General features: G+C 26.1%; 6 protein-coding genes across 6 annotated transcripts in view; 2 read left to right on the plus strand and 4 right to left on the minus strand.

Annotated features, from left to right (window-relative positions):
* Window positions 1-585: 585 nt before the first annotated feature.
* On the minus strand, window positions 586-5,523 carry Phum_PHUM434900 (tpr repeat nuclear phosphoprotein, putative; the record flags this gene model as incomplete). The annotated part of the gene is made up of 11 exons (XM_002429443.1): window positions 586-845; window positions 971-1,096; window positions 1,308-1,516; window positions 1,607-1,907; window positions 1,992-2,362; window positions 2,468-2,730; window positions 2,815-3,326; window positions 3,403-3,611; window positions 3,687-4,930; window positions 5,002-5,100; window positions 5,464-5,523. The coding sequence occupies 11 exons, from the start codon at window positions 5,521-5,523 to the stop codon at window positions 586-588; spliced, it is 3,654 nt and encodes a 1,217-aa protein (XP_002429488.1).
* Window positions 5,524-5,865: 342 nt separating this feature from the next.
* On the plus strand, window positions 5,866-6,996 carry Phum_PHUM434910 (uncharacterized protein; the record flags this gene model as incomplete). The annotated part of the gene is made up of 3 exons (XM_002429444.1): window positions 5,866-5,980; window positions 6,059-6,259; window positions 6,386-6,996. 3 exons carry the CDS (start codon window positions 5,866-5,868, stop codon window positions 6,994-6,996), a joined length of 927 nt encoding a protein of 308 aa, XP_002429489.1.
* Window positions 6,997-7,290: 294 nt separating this feature from the next.
* On the minus strand, window positions 7,291-9,186 carry Phum_PHUM434920 (tRNA pseudouridine synthase D, putative; the record flags this gene model as incomplete). Its single annotated transcript, XM_002429445.1, has 2 exons — window positions 7,291-7,838; window positions 7,899-9,186. 2 exons carry the CDS (start codon window positions 9,184-9,186, stop codon window positions 7,291-7,293), a joined length of 1,836 nt encoding a protein of 611 aa, XP_002429490.1.
* A 1,031-nt stretch (window positions 9,187-10,217) lies between these two features.
* Window positions 10,218-11,312, plus strand: Phum_PHUM434930 (Heat shock factor 2-binding protein, putative; the record flags this gene model as incomplete). The annotated part of the gene is made up of 4 exons (XM_002429446.1): window positions 10,218-10,448; window positions 10,521-10,777; window positions 10,848-11,055; window positions 11,154-11,312. The coding sequence occupies 4 exons, from the start codon at window positions 10,218-10,220 to the stop codon at window positions 11,310-11,312; spliced, it is 855 nt and encodes a 284-aa protein (XP_002429491.1).
* A 548-nt stretch (window positions 11,313-11,860) lies between these two features.
* On the minus strand, window positions 11,861-13,635 carry Phum_PHUM434940 (uncharacterized protein; the record flags this gene model as incomplete). The annotated part of the gene is made up of 7 exons (XM_002429447.1): window positions 11,861-12,026; window positions 12,100-12,446; window positions 12,548-12,707; window positions 12,797-12,958; window positions 13,029-13,176; window positions 13,249-13,382; window positions 13,472-13,635. The coding sequence occupies 7 exons, from the start codon at window positions 13,633-13,635 to the stop codon at window positions 11,861-11,863; spliced, it is 1,281 nt and encodes a 426-aa protein (XP_002429492.1).
* Window positions 13,636-16,610: 2,975 nt separating this feature from the next.
* Phum_PHUM434950 (UDP-N-acteylglucosamine pyrophosphorylase, putative) overlaps window positions 16,611-16,715 on the minus strand; it is a gene marked incomplete at both ends in the record, with an annotated part of 1,540 nt that continues 1,435 nt past the window's right edge. The window contains one exon of the mRNA XM_002429448.1: window positions 16,611-16,711. Within this exon, the coding sequence (XP_002429493.1) occupies window positions 16,611-16,711 (101 nt within the window). The remainder of the gene's footprint in view (window positions 16,712-16,715) is intronic.

Below are 16,715 nucleotides of genomic sequence, written 5' to 3' on the forward strand. Positions count from 1 at the left end.
TCCTTTTTTTTTTTTTTTTCAAAATATTTCCTTTTGTTATTTTCATTGCGTGACTTAATTAATTCTTAATAAAAAATTTTAAAAAAAGTGACTTTAAAAAAATTCGTCTGCTAATTATTTCAATATTGTCGGTTAATTTTCAATATCGTTTAACGGGAAAAAAAAAAATAATAATAATAATAATTTTTTTAAAAAAAATCTTTATATTTTAATTTTTACATATAAATTAATAAGTGAGGTTTACATTATTTAAGAAATAAAAAGTCATTATTACATAAAATTATTACAAGTCTTTTAATATAATTAAAACAATTTTTTTTATAATCAAAATAATTGAAATAATAATAATAATAATAATAATAATAATAATAATAATAATAATAATAATTCCATTTTTAAAACAAATATCAAATTTAATGTTACAATTATTTATATTTATACCCATTTTTATAATTCAATTATTTACAAAATTAATATTATTTTTTTTTTTTAATAACATTTAAATATTTCAATACTCGAAATCGTGAGTATAAAAAGTTAAATTTATCGAATTTAATTAAATTTTCTATATCGTCGTCACGTTTTCTAAAATTTTTTTGTGCGTAAAACCACGACGAATATAATTAATTCAATCGCTTTTACATTTTGTTGATCTATGGGGAGATCACGATTTACTTTTATTAGAAGTAACCGAAGATTTAGACACCGATCGAGATCTCGATCGAGATTTCGATCGAGATTTCGATAGAGATCTAGAGCGAGAAGATTGCCTGGATTTTGATGAACCTCTCGAATGGGATCTTGATCGGCTTTTACTTCCTCTGACGGATGAGGGACTCCCACTTCTTGAACTGTAAAATACATAAATAATTAATTAAGTTTTTTATTTTATAATATAATTATAATAATTATTTAATAATATTTAAAAATTTTAAAACTTGGAAAAGCGTCATATTAATGAGTGACTCACTGTGTTTTTGCAGAATGTGCTCGAGAACCAGATCGAGACCGACTTCTTGCTGAACTATGAGATCGAGCCCTTTCTCTGGATGGAGATCGAGAACGAGAGCCCGATCTACTCGAGGCTCCCGATTTTCTTCCGGATCCCGAGGCCGAACTACTACGGCTCCCACTACGACTTCGGCTGCGACTCCTACTGTGACTTCGACTGCGACTGCGACTGGGACTTCGGCTTCCGCTTCTGCTTCGACTTCCGCTTCGACTACGACTAGGGCTATGACTACGACTACGACTCCCGCTTCTACTTCGACTTCCACTTCCGCTACGACTGCGGCTGCGACTACGACTTTGGCTGCGGCTTTGACTCCGGCTTCGGCTACGACTTCCGCTTCGACTGCGACTACGAGATTTTCTACTCCTGGTTTCTTCTTTGTCATCAAGTTTTGAAGGAGAAACACTTTTAGATTTGGATCGAGAAAGAGATCTTGAACCGCTGGAACGAATTCTACGTTGCTTTTTAGGAGGAGCCTTATCGCTTCCACTTCCGCTTTCGTTTCTGGAAAAAATATTGAATAAATAATTTACAAAAATGGCCAAATGGGATTTCGTTTTAATCCAAAAAAAAAAAAAAAAAAAAATGGCGTACCCGCTAGCTATTTTTAATTTTCCAGTATCGCTGTCCGATTCACTCGTCGAAATTGTAGCTTTAGATACTATTTTCATTTTTTGTTTCGCACTTAAACCATCGTCAACTTTTTTTCTTCTCTTTTTAGGTTCTTTGGTTCCCCTTGATGTTCTTTTTGGTTTATCACTACCCGAATCACTATCGCCTCCTTCTTTCTTCTCTTTTCTTCTTTTCGTTCCACCTTTTCTTCCTTCTTTCCTTTTTTCCGATCGTTTTCTTTCTTTCGGCTCTTTTGGTTTTTCGTTTTCAGCATCAGATCCGTCTATCAATACGCAATAATTAGTAATGAAAAATTTTTCGAAACATTTTTTTTTTTTTATACAAAACAATGAACTGAATAACTCACCTGAATCTGTAATATAATCCTTTTTCCCTTTACCCCTGCTCTTCGGTTTCATCTCATTTGGAAGTTCAGTAAAAAGAATTGCGTTTTTAGTTTTTTCCTTATACTCTTGTCTCTTTATTAACATTTGCTCGGCTTCTTGACGACGTCTTTCCTCTAATTTTTTTTGTTCTTCCATTTGTCTGACTCTGAAAGCTTCTCGTTCTTCTTCTTGCTTTTTACGCAATTGTTTTTCCTCTTCATCAACTCTTCGTGCTCTTGCAACATGATACTGAGCTTGAGAAAGTAAATCTTGGCATTGCCTTGCTTCCATAGCTGCTAAAGCCAAATCATATTTCATTCGGTCTCCGTAAACAGCCAAGTATTGAAAATATCTAAATAAATTTTGAAATTTATTAAATTATAAAATTCAATTTTAAAACTCGTTCATACGTAAACGCAAATTAAATTTCTTTTAAGATTTCAAATTGTAATCTTACTTATGAGATAAACCTAATTCGTGCACGGCTTGAAGAACAGTAGTTAGAGTGGACTTTACATCTTTTAAAATAAACATGGCTAGTCTTTGAAGGACTAAAGCTATATTATAAAGCAGAACAGTATCTTGAGGAGCAACACGCCTAGCTTTCAACAATGTCATTTTTGCTTCTTTTAATTTTCCAGCTTTAAAGTATGCTCTAGCCAAGTATTGTAAAACTTCAACGTGAGGATATTTATAAAATTTCCTTAGGCAATTTTCATACTATAAAATACATATTAAAAATTTGGCTTATTTTTGTAACAATTTGTTAATGAGAATTATTTAAAGCTTTTTTTTTTTTTTTACCATTTGTATTGCACTAATGTATTGTTTTTGTTCAACGTAAATATGAGCTATGTTAAGCCATACGTCGCAAAAATCGGCAGTAGCTTCTCTGACCTGAGCGAAAACATCTCTCGCCTCATTAATAGCTCCTTTGTGAGCTAAAACTGCTCCTATTCCATTAGCAGCCCAAATATTTCGTGGATCGTTTCTTAACACTTGCTTGTACATAGCTAAAGCTCTTTCCTGATGTCGTTTTTCCCTTTCTTTGTCTCTTGTTGGCTGATGTAACGTTTGAAGCCAAACATTACCAAGTGCAATTAGAGAGTACGCATCACTTGAAGTTGATGAATTTTTTAAAATTCTTTCGAATTTTTTTTGTCCTGGTCCCCATTCCATTTGAGCAAGATGAAGATTTCCCAAAAGAGACCAAGCATCCGGATGATCGTTGTTTATTTGCAACGCATCTTTAAACCAATCGGATGCTTCACTTATTTGACCTTTATCTCGAGCCATACAGCCCAATCTAAGGTAGCCTAAAAAAAATATTATTTTTCTGAAATTCAAATAAAAAAAATAAAAATTTTTTTTTTTTTTTTTTCATTTACGTACAATCGACATAATTTGGATGCTCTCGAAGAATATCTTTGTACAATTTTTCGGCACGATCATATTGGCAAAGAGATTCATTTAGCCTTGCTAAATTGTAAGTAGTAGTCACAGAAATAGAATTATAATATTGCGGATCGATTTCTGATTCTGTTTTTGCTCTTGCTAAAGAATCTTCAAAATTTTTTTTTGCTTCTTCCAAATTGTTTAACCTAAAAGTTAACTTACGTTTTGTAATTATATCAATAAATTCTTCATCATACAATTATAAAAGTAAATAAATTTACCGGTAATGAAGAGCTCCGACATTATTTAAAATTTCTGGGGGTAATTCTACCTGAACTTTATCTCTTAAAATTTTAATTGCCATGCCGTACGCTGAAAGCGCACCTTGTACATCTGATTGCTCCAAAATTTGAGCCAACTCTATCCAAGCTTCAACATCTTCCGGAAACTGCTCAGTAACTTTTTTTAAATGATTTTTAGCAATTTCCCTCTTTGACTGACTAGTGGAATTGGCGTATAAAGATCCCAAAATTTTCATAGTTTCATAATTTCCCGGTTGAGCCTTGAGAACTTTTTCAAAGCACTGTGCAGCATTTTCAGAATCTCCTCTATATATGTACATTTGACCAAGTCCGTAATGTGGAAGAACAAAAGCACTTGGAGCAAATTGAGTTGCCTGATAGTAATACTGAAAGGCTTGGTCATAATCAGCTTGAACATGAAATGCCCTTGCCAATTGATAACAACTTTCTGCTCTCATTGCTTCATTTTCGGTATTGTGAAAAGCATGCAATGCCAAATGTTGTACTTTATTATAGTCTTTTTTAAAAAAAAAATGATTAGCTAAATGATTAAGAACCATAGGATTAGACATATCAATTGTGTATGCTTTGGACAGCATTTGTACTCCTGCTCTAATATCTTCAGGTTCTTGAATGTTAAGTTTTAAAATTGCTAAACCAACTAAGGCTCCGACACACTGTGGATCAAGTTGTAAAGCTCTTTCAAAAGCCAATCTGGCTTTTTCTAAATTCCCAAGCTTGACAAAACAATGTCCCATACCCAATCTAACAGCAGCAGGACAATTAGGATTAGTTCTTAGAGCTTTTTTATAAAAAGCAAGAGACCCTCTATAGTCTTTTTTATTAAAAGCAATGCAAGCTTTTCCAATTTGTGATGGAATATTGTTTGGTGATTGATTTAAAACAAAATTAAATTGAGCATCTGCTTGTTCCATTTTATCACCTTCCAGTAAGCAGAAATAAGCTCTACCAAGTAAGTGATTTTGATCATACATAATAATTTTGTCAGCTGTTGTGTAAAGTAAGGTAGCTTTTGTAAAGAGATCTCTTTTTTTATCTTTGTTTTTTTCTTTATTTGCTTGTTGAACATAGTAAGCTGCCAACATATCCAGTGCTCGCATTTGGTCTTTTTCAAAATCTCTATAATCAATATTGGCATCAGTTCTGGATGCATCAAGGATTTTAATAAATTCTTCAATTTTACCCTGTTTGTAATATTCCAACTGAAAATTTTAATGCAAAGTATGAAATTATCTTTAAAAAAATTATTTGTAAATATTTTAAAACTACTTACTGCCAAATTAACCCAAATACTGAGAACTGTATGTTCTTGACGCAAAATTCCAAGCACTTCTTCTCCATCTGGCAATTGATCTAAGTACAACTCTATTACCTGATAAGTAAAAAATAATATCATAACAAAAAAAACCTTTTACAAATACAGTACTAGATTGAATTCTACATTTATTAAATAAAAAATTAAATACTAATTAAAGTATTTTCATATTAATAATAATTTGTAAATAATTTTTTATTTTAGGTTAGGAGCAAATAACAATATAATATTAAATGTATCATATGAAAAATTAAACAAACATTTACTAAAACTTAAAACACAAACTTTGCTTTTTACTCAAAGAAAAAAGCATAATTAAAGTATCTAAAAAATGACGTCAGAAATGAGATTATTTGAAAATTATTAGGTTTTAAACCATACTGCGGTTTAACATTTTAAAAAGAATAACATCAAACTTACTTCATCGGTATCCCGTAAAGGGATTTCGATAGAATTCGGTATTAGCGACGCGGCTGCCATTTTGATACTGCTTAAAAATAACGCATAAGTCAAGGATATTAAAGGTTAGTCTAAAGCCACGATAATTTACTTTGTATTTTACTTCTTACCTTACTTTATCAATCAGTTACACCTCCAAAGTTAAGTTTAAAATTTTTTTAAAATTTAGATTTTGTATATTATGATTATGTTTGTAGTTACATTTAAAGCTTTATACATCGTATAAGTTATATTATGTAAAAAGAATAACTATTAAGTACTACAAATATTTATAAAATTAATTATATCAGTTTTATTAGTAACGATAACTGTCTATTAATTATTAGTGCTTCAAATAATTAATTAATATTTTAATTAAATAAAATGAGTCAGGCGGAAACTGCTTGGAAATCTCTAAATGGAATAATCAATGTTTATAAATCTGCAGGAACATCATGTTCTTATGTTAAGCACAAAATTCAATCTAAACTTTGTTCAGGTAAAATCTTTTTTTAATTTTACATAAATTTTTGAACTTTTATAATTTTTTTTTTATAATTTAAATTAATTTTTTCAGAATTAAATAGTTTAGAAACTAGACCTGTCAACAAGTATATAGACTTAATTCAAAATAATCAACAAGATAATCAACAAGCTTTGGTCAAAGTCAGAGATAGTTTTGCTGATAATATTTTGTGTGTTGGTCCTAGATATCAACCTGAGGACATTTCTATAAGTTTTCCATCTCCTTTAGGAAAAAATACATCTGGTGTATTGGGTAATAAAAATATCAGTATTAATTTATATTTGTAATATAATCCTTTTTTTAAATACTACTTACGATTGAATTTTAAACTTATTTTTTTTTATTTCGATTGATTCTAGTAAAAGTTTCTATTTATAGTTTTAGGTATCAATAGAGGAAAAACTTTGAGTAAAGTTCTTAAAAATTTAAATTTTTTAAAATGCTACAAAATCGATGGATTACTTGGGCAAGCCACAACAAATTTTCATATTGATGCTACAGTTATAGCTAAAGCCAAATATTCACATATCAGTGAAAGTCTTGTTCATAAAACACTAGCTTCTTATCAGGCAGCCAGTCAAAAAAGATTAATAGAAGAATATTACTCTAATACTCAAAGCCAAGAACTTTATGATTCTCTAGTGGCTGGTCTTTTAAGACCCAAAGAAATTCTTACACCGATTTTTTATAGTTATAAGTTAGTTGAATTCAATCCTCCTGAGTTTACCATTGAGGTTTATTGCATCAATGAAAATGAAAGTAGTTTAATGAATACTATACATAATTTAGGAATCAGTTTAAGGAGTTTAGCAACTTGCACTGCTCTGAAATGTGTAAAATATGGTTTTTTCGGTATTAGTGATGCATTACTTAAAAAAGAATGGAAAATTGAAAACATTGTAAATAACATGAATTTATGTTTTAAACTTTTCGAAGATCATTATTCAGACAAGATACAATCTTATTCACATGTTAAGTCAGGTGTTTAAAATCAAAAAAAAAAATAAATAAATAAATGTACAATTTTATTACAAATTAAAGTTGATAAAAACCAAAAATTTACAATTTCAAAACAAATTTCCTCAAAGTTTAACTTAAAAAAAGTTTTTGTAAGAAATTTTTTAAGCATTAAGATTTTCTTTAACTTTTCTTTGCAGTATTTATTAATTTGATAATTTAAATACTTTTTAAATAATAAATAATTTTCAATTATTTATCAAAAATCTCTTACACAAATAATGTAAATAAAATCAATTAATAAGTAATCGAATATTACTTAATATTTAGTTTTCTGAAAATTTAATTTTTTTCTCAGTTTTATCTTCAGTACTTTCTAATATTCTTTTATTATTGGAATATGAATTAAGGCTTGCTTGATGAGAATTTGATGTATCAATTTTTAAAATTTCTCTTAGGGCCATTGTAGCATAAGTCGATGAATCCAATGAAAATCTTAATATGATTGCTTTAAAATTTCCTTCAGAATTTTCACTTGTCGTTAATAATTTATTATTAAGTTTATCAACATCTGATAAAATTAAATCTTGCTCTGGCTCAGAGTAGTAACAAGTATTCCATGTGAGATTTTTAATTGATTTTACAATGTGCCTGTATGCACCTGACATAGCATATTTTTTTACTACTTGATTAAAATTTTCCGATGTCAGTTCATACTCTTTCAAAAGCTCTTCATACCAAACTTTGATAATATTATTAGGGTATGAGACATTGTAACCTGGCAATGGATAAACAATATCAGTTATTTGATATTTTTGAATTTCATCTTTTAAAAGAAATTTAACAGAAGTTTTAGAAGCTGACACATTTTCATCTGTATTTGATTCTGAGCTTTCATTAATTTCTTGATTATTATCTATCAGTACCAAATCACCTTCTAATACATTTTGACCAAATTTATTAATTCTTTTCGAAATTACTTTGTTCCATAAAAAACTTTGAAACGAATGTAAATATAAAAGCCTAATATTTCTTGGAATTGAATCAAGAGCATTAACATATGCATTTTTACCATGTTTAGCTAAGCCTAATAATAATTTCCCTTCAATTGTTTTATCTTTAGACTTAATCGTTTGATAAGCTTTTTTAGCATCCCTTGTTTCCCACCAAATTTTCCTTGCCTCTTTTAAATCGTCAGTAACTTTACAATTTCTAGGTTTTAATATTAATTCCACAGCTGTTTTAAAATCTGCCTTAACTAATGCTTTACCTATTTCATATGTTGGTATTTCAATTGAATTACCAAATCTTTGTAATCCAAAATAATTGATAAATCCATTTTCCTTAATTGTATTTAAAGCCTTTTCTATTAAATCATTGTTTTCTTTAACATTTCTCAGTGCTATTTCGAAAAAATTTCCCTTCAAATTGCCTAACTTCAATGGTGAATTTGTATATTTGAAATTTCCAACTGAAATATTTCCTAACTTATTATTTAAACCTTTCAATCTGTTGGCATCTAAATGCCACATACTAACCCATTGTGAAGTTACTGCTCTTTTATCTTTATTTCCTGCATATGTTAAATTAGAAGGTTTGGTTTTTAAATATTTGGCTAAAATATTAATAGCTTGAGAAGTATCGAGATTTTGTTTAAACAGAACAAAATGTAAATAGGCACCCAATTCTAAAAACCATGGAGATGTTTTCGGGTCTTTTCCTAAAGAAACTACCAAATTTTTTTTATTGTCTGCAGTGATTGTATTACTTTTAAGTAGTAAACCATACTTTGATTTAATAGCTTGATGAATATTTTTTCGTTTTTCTTTACTATAATCTGTGACATCTATTACAAGTGATTCTAATTGTTTATTAAATACTTTATCTAATTTATCCCATGTTTCGTCTGGAATGACATCTAAATTAATTATCTTTTCTTTAACTTTAGGAATATCTGTATTTGTCAAATATACAATATTTTCATCGGTATCAATTTCATGAACGTGAAAATCGGAATAACGTTGTTTAATAACTGCATCAAAACCTTTGCAATCGGTTAAATATTCCGTTATTCCAACGTCAGATTCTTTTAAACTAAGAAATGTCGGCTTATTATTAACGTCATTATTTTCATTTACAAAAACTGGTTCATCTTCCTCAATAATTTTTGTTGATAATTTAACTCGCTCGGAAAACAATTGTTTAATATTTTGTACACTCATAATATTTACCGTAGGTACACGTGCTCTTTTTTTGAGGACCTACTATTCTGGGGCCCTAACGTATATTGTTTTGTAATATAATAATTTGAGGCAAAAAAGAAAATGGCAACTGAATATAACCCAATTCAAATAATTTTAAACCTTTCTCTAATTTAAATATATTATTTATGCATACAACTGTTTTAAATTTATCTTTTAGCGTTTTTTCCCAACTAATTACTTTTAAAAATATCAAATTTAAAAAAATAAAACCTGCTATTACCTTGTACGATACAGTTTCACTTACTAACCTAAATGCAAAATTGAAATTGTTTATATCAAGAGTTACTTACAATATAAACAACTTATGATTTCAGATAAATGATTTAATTCTAAAAATAATTTTCGTAATGTATTTTTAAAAGTAATAATGTTTTCAAATAGTTTTCTATAAATATTATTTTCATATAATTGGATACATTTTTTCAAAAGTAGTATTAAGATTTATTTATACATAACAATATTAATAAATCTTAACAAACACCTCAAACAGTACAAAATCAGTATTTATACAAAACAAAGCATTTAAAAAAATCAATCATGAAATTCTGGAATTATTCACTTTTAAATTTAAAAAAAAATTATCATTATTATTATTGTAGGGAAATTTTTTCAAAAAAAACATCAGGCATTAAAAACAATTCACTTAAAAAAAAAAAAAAAAAAAAAAAAAAAAAATTAAGAATCACAAGAAATAATTGCAAAAAAAATTTGGATAAAAAAACTTTAACTTAAAAATATTTAAGTTAGTTTAAATTGTATTAAAAATAATTGATTGCATATTACTTTTTTAAATATGCTGGAAATTTGTGCATTTTTTATATAGAATGCTTAAATTTTTTTTACAAACATATATACATCTATTTAGGATTGAGGATTTTCTAAGTAATAAAAAAAAAGATCTGAAACTTTAATAATATCAAGAGCAATGACAATTTATAAATATATTATTTAAATCATTCCGAGTCATTTAAATTTTCTGTTAGTGAGAAATGCCTACATTAAAAGAAGAATTAGAAGAAGTGAAATTAAAATATAATGCTCTGAGGGAAGAATGGGGCTTACAGCAGGAACATTTGGGTAGACTTCAAACTCAAATATCAGGTCTTCATAATCAACTACAGCAGCAAAGTGCATTTTGTGCATCATTGGGTGCTATTTTAGGTCATTTACTTTGGAAGGCTTCAAGATCACCTGAAATTGTTGAAACCTTGACAGCCGGAGTATGTAAAAATTAATTTTTTTCCATATATTTAAATTAACTTAACTTGCAATATATATAAATTAATTTTTAGAATAAAATAGGAGATTTCTTTTTAATTGTTGTTGGAACCCTCACATCATTTATGGATACTTATAGGCAAGAGATTCCTAATCAAAACTCAGATGAAAGCCAATTTGTCATGTCACTGGTAGGTATTGTCACTAATATTGCAGCTACTTCAGAAGGAAGACTTTTCCTTATTGTCGATGAACAAGGAAAAAATTTAGTTAGACATTTTGTTAAAATCTTACAATTTATACCAGTGCCTTCTGGAAATTGTTTAAAAAGGTAAAAATTTTAAATGTGAATTGTTAAAAAAATTTTTAATTTTTAATTTAATTTATTGTTAATTTTTCAGGCTTATTTTTATGACTTTGTACAATATAAGTATTAACAGTGTTGGAGTAATATACCTGCAGGGACAAAACCAATTACTAATTGGTATTGCTAAAACATTGGTAGATGACACTCAACCTCAAGAATTACATTTAATGGCCCTTAGATTACTGCAATCGATAACATGGGAAATAAATTGCAAAGCTGTTTTGGAAAATATTGCAGAAACTGTAATAACTAATATTATTATTTATACATTATTTATTGTTAATTAAGATATTATGCATCCAACGCAGATACATAAACCAAAAAAAACTTTTATTTTCAGGTGGGAAGGAAACTTTTAGACAAATTTCTAAGATCCACAAATCAAGAATTCAGCACAGCTTCAACCGCAATAATTACAAATATAGAAAGAAATAAAATGAAAATTCAAAATCTTCAAGAATGCGGGGGTAAGTATTCAGAATGTGATAACAGAAACTAAAAAAAAAAAAATAAGATTTGAAATCTAATTTGATATTTGGAAACTGAAATTAAAAAAAAAAAAATAGTAATTAAATCGTAGTAACTGATACAAGTTCGACAGTGTATTACAATTTCTATAATAAAAAGATCATAATTTCCTTTGTTTGCCTTGTAAAAGTACTACTCAAAAAAAAAAAAAAATCCACTTACTTTAACTTTAATTCAATAAAAAATAGTTTATTTATTATTATTACTTACAGAATATTTTGTTTACTTCTGATTGTAATTAAATAAATTTTAAAATAATTAATCATGAATATGATATTATAAAATTATGGTAAAAAATATTTAAAATAAAAAAAAATTGTTTTATTTTATTTTTTGTACAGTCGTTTCAAATAAAAATCATTCATAAGACTTTAATTATTGCTCACAAAAATTTATCTGTCGTTAGTTAAATAGTTCTTAATCATTGTTTGAAAAATGACAAGATCCGAACCCGCAGGAAATTTATAAAAATTAAATAAGGTATAAATTATTATTATTATTACTATTTCTTGCAAAAACTCAACCCTTTTTTGTAGGATACATTAATTCATATTTGTCTGAACTTCCTCCTAATTTTTTTAATGTTTCAACAATTTCCAAAGGTTTAGTTTTTTTGAAAACAACTAAATTCCGATTTCGGTCTTTTCCGTAGCTCTTTGATTTTAAAGAGAACTGTTTTGCTATTCTGAAAATGTACATTTTATATATTATTTTGGAGAATTAAAAGAGAGTTAAGAAAATATGTAAAACATACTAACTCATGAATTATTTTTCTTTCGTCTAATGTAAATTCATTAGAAAATACCAAGTCTTGATTGGTATCTTCTTGCAACCAATTTTTAACATGTTCTTTTATTTTTCCTTTAAAAACTTCAAAATTAGTTTCATCACTTTTAAAAAGTCCCAAACCTCCTCTTTGAATTGTTATAGAATTAGAAGTCACTGGTTTTTGAATACCCTGACCTTTACTGCCTAAACCCCCACCTTCCCATCCCATAAGTTTCATTAATTTTCTTCCAATGTTATCTTCCTTAATTTCTTCATTTGCAACTGCATTTAAATCAGATGAACTCACTATTTTATCAGAAAAAAATTTATATTTGACCTGAAAATTTTAATTAACACATGTAATTGTGAGAATAAAATATTTTTACATAAATCGTAAAACCTCTTTTTGGCATAATGACAATCAAAATCATTACCAACCTTAACAGCAAAATAATTTTCTCTTAGTTTTGATATGGCAGATATTGCAGCATTTTCTTTACTTAATTTAGTCGTTTTACCTTTACCTGATGCTATAAATGTATTATTAAAATATATTTTACAAATTTTTGAATTTTCTGGTCCAACATCAAAACACCATCTGTATTTAAGCAAATTTTTGTAATTAAACAATAAATTGCATGATTATTTCATAATTATTTTTAAAAACTTTTACAAAACATTACTTACTTTGGGGTAACCCTATTTATTATGGCACTTCTTTGTATTTCACTTATCGGGTGACTATCTGCATCGAGAAATAAAACAAAATTTCCTAAAGGTAATTCACTTGTTGAAGAACTATTGCATTTTTTTTCTATCTTAAAAGTTTTAACTCCTCCATATTTTGGTCTGAAAATTATTTTTAAAATTTGTTTTTCTTAAACTATTTAACCTAAGCATTATTAATCAATGCATTTACCTTTTACTCACATGAGAACTGGTAGGTTCATCCGTAGAATCACCAATTGTAATTTCTTCAACATCTTTAGATTTTGTACTCGTATGATAAGAAGAATATTTACCTTTATTCGAATCATTTTCTTCTTGGTTTTTTAAAAAATTTTGCCCTAAAAATAATAATCAATACCATCTCAAATAATAATTTATGGTACCATTGAATAGCTTAAACAAAAAATTACCTTTAATCTTAGCAGAAGCAGCCTCTTCAGACCCGATTAAAGTTCTTTTTAAAGTATGTTTTCTTTGCTCTCGAAATTCTTCAACAACACCTTTGGCCAATTCGGCCACCCTAATCATAGTTTTATCAGGGTATCTAAAAAAAAATTATTTTAAAATAATATTATAAAAGTGATTAACAATAATTTTTAAATTTTATAACACAAATTTTTAATGTTAAATTACCTGCAGCCCAAGAATTCAATATTAGCAAAAACCTGAGCTAAGCTAACTAATTCATCTTCTGAAAATTTATCTTTATGAGCAAGCATAAATTTTTTCTTGAGTTCCCAATGTTCAATATTTTCATAATCAGTTTTATAAGAATCAATGTCCCAGTCGGTAGACATTTTAAATTTTTTATCTAAAATAATTCATTTCTAATAAATTAAAAAATAATATATGGGAGCTTTTAACCTAAAAAATTTCATGCTAAGTAAACCCAACGATAAAACTAAATTTTGCATTAAAATGCAATACTTTACTAACCTAAAATTTATCATTTAAAATCAAATATACACAATGCATGCGTATAATAATAATAATATTAAAATAAATTTTTTAAACGTTTAATATAAAATAATAAAAGCGTTTAATTTTTGTCGAATACACATTATTACCTGTTTTAATAACAACAATTTAGGCGGAAGTTAAGAAACATTGGATCAGAAAAATTTTTCGCTGTATTATTTTTAAGTTCACATTTTAATTAATTTCTTTTTTTTTTGTAAATTTTAAGCTATAAAACTTACAAATAAAAAAAAAAACAAAATTATTACATTTTGCAATTTTTCTTTAATTAATAAACAAAACTCAAACCGACATGCGGCAAAATTTGTGATATTTATGATTCGAACATTTAATATAAAGAACAAAATTCAATTTAAATTTTGAAACAATTTAACGGTTTCGCTCAACGGTATTTTTTAAAATAAAAGTGCTTGATTAATTTTTTTTAAAAAAATAACTGTTATAATCACAGCAACGATGGAAACTTTAAAAATTTCAAATTTTTTAAAAAAATTTATTATTTGAACGCGAAAAATAATTTTTAATCTCACCAAACAAAAACTACATTTAAATGAGAACTTTACGTTTCGCGCTAAAAATAGTTGATTGTATTTCTCAACGCTAAACCTTACTTAAAACAAAGTCGGCTTTATATCTAATCATTTAATACTAAAATATAAAAAAAAATGAATTTATTCGGTTATTATCGTGCAAAAAACTTTGTGGTCAAATATCTGGATTCGATAAGACTACATAAATCATTTATTTGGAATTTTTTCTGAAGGTAAGAACCTACCATTTTACTTTCACAAATGAAATTTTTTTATTCAGCCATTAATAACAAAAACACTTTAAATTATACAATAATGTACGTTTTAGTCTTTACTATAATTTTATAAATTTCAAAAAAATACTTTTATAAATACTATAGTTTTCTCCTAAAGTATATTTTTAAATATTTAACAATGAGAAAACAACTTTATACCGTTTTACATTTTGCTACTCATTCCACTAAATAAAATTTTGCAATTTTAAAAATCTATTTTCTATAAAATGTTTGCCTTAACTAAACTAAACCTGAAAAAAATGAAGATACTTAATGACATTGTGTAAGTGTTTTTAATATTTTGTTTTATGCTCATAAATTTAAGAGATGAAAGGATAATTTTTAATAAAAAAATAAATGTCAAATTTTTAGCACAAACAAAAAAATTGAAATTTTATTTTTTATTGGTTAAGCATAAAATACATTTAAATGCCTAAAGATTGTATAATATTTTACAATAATGATAACTTACAATTTACAAGCTAAAAACAAAAACAAAACAAAGTAAATTGGAAGACAATTTTTACAATATATTAACGATTACTTTAAAATTAATAATAAGAATAAATTTTAACAAAAACAAAAAAAAAATACTTAAATTAAAATTTATTAAATAAAATTTTAAGTTTTTTTTTCACAACCTAAATTATACTGATGTGAAATAAATGAGTTTTATTTTTAATAAAATAAAAAACATTAATAAATTATAAGTAAAATAAAATTTTTAGATTTTAAAGAAGAATCAATATAATGTTATCATATTATCATACATTTGTATTTTTAAATTTTTTGTCATTTTCGGTTTTCATTATTGTTTAATATGTAAAAACAAAAAATTTTTTTTATTTTAGTGTTTTTAAATTGTAATAGGTTGATTTTTAAAGTCAAATGACATTTTGTCAATAAGCAAATCATAACAGTCGGTAACATTATAAAAAAAATTTATTAATTCTTTTTTAAAACTACAAAACAACCTCGACATTTTAAACAAAAAAAAATTTTGGTCATTCAAAGTTTTACATGCCGCCATTTCTAAATTTTTTTCTTTTTTTTCTGTTTCAATATTGCACTAAAAATATTAATAAATAATTTTACAATTTTGACAAGGATAACAAAAGAAATAAATTTTTTTTTAAATAGGAAAGAAAAAGCAAAAAACACATAATATCAATAGCATCATCACATTTACAAAAAGACTATACATTTTGTATGTTAACATAAACATTTAATTTTCAATTAATAGGATAAATAAAAACAAAAAAAATTAACAATTATCACAGTTGCTTATTATGCATGATTAACACGTTTGAAATATTACATTATCTCGTTTGAAAAAAAACAATTTTTTACTAACAAAAGAAACTTCTATTTAACAACAAGACAAAACAAATATATATATTTTACAAATAATTTATTTATAATAATAAAATTGTATATGTAAATGCTCATAAAATGTAAGGACAACATTAACTTATTACTCAATTTTCAACCGGTGAAAGCAAAATTTTATCTAATGCAGGTTAACATTTAAGGTCAAAAGAGATTCATTTTAAAAATTTTAAGATGAAGTAAACATAATTGCATTCCTCTCAATTTTAAATGATAATCAATAATTTATTGATTTTCATAACTGTAGAATTTCAATTTTTACGAATTAAAAAAAAAAATTTTTTTGTTAATAAAAAAAAATTCTCGTTCATAATTTGAAATTATAATAATATGTACAGTCTAATAAAAAATGAGAATTTATTAAATTGAAAAAATTTATCTGAAAATTAAATTAAAGAAATTAACATTAAAGAAACAAAATTAAACTATATATATATATCTTAATGAAAAAATCTCAGCGAATATTACACTTAAAAATTTTCTCATAACTTATATATATATAAAAATTAATTTTAAGTTTTAGAAAGACGATAATAAATCACGAGAGAATTTTTTTTTTTTTTTTTTTTTACTTATTATTTAAACTGTTGTAAAATACTTTTAATGATAACCATTTTTAATTTTTTTTAATTCCAAAAAAAATTGCAAATGAATCGGATGATTTGAGTCGTTGAAATTTTTCCCATTAAATTCATTCAATCCTTC

Source organism: Pediculus humanus, genomic scaffold (genome assembly GCF_000006295.1).
Source record: "Pediculus humanus corporis 1103172108204 genomic scaffold, whole genome shotgun sequence".
Taxonomy (NCBI): Eukaryota; Metazoa; Arthropoda; class Insecta; order Psocodea; family Pediculidae; genus Pediculus; species Pediculus humanus.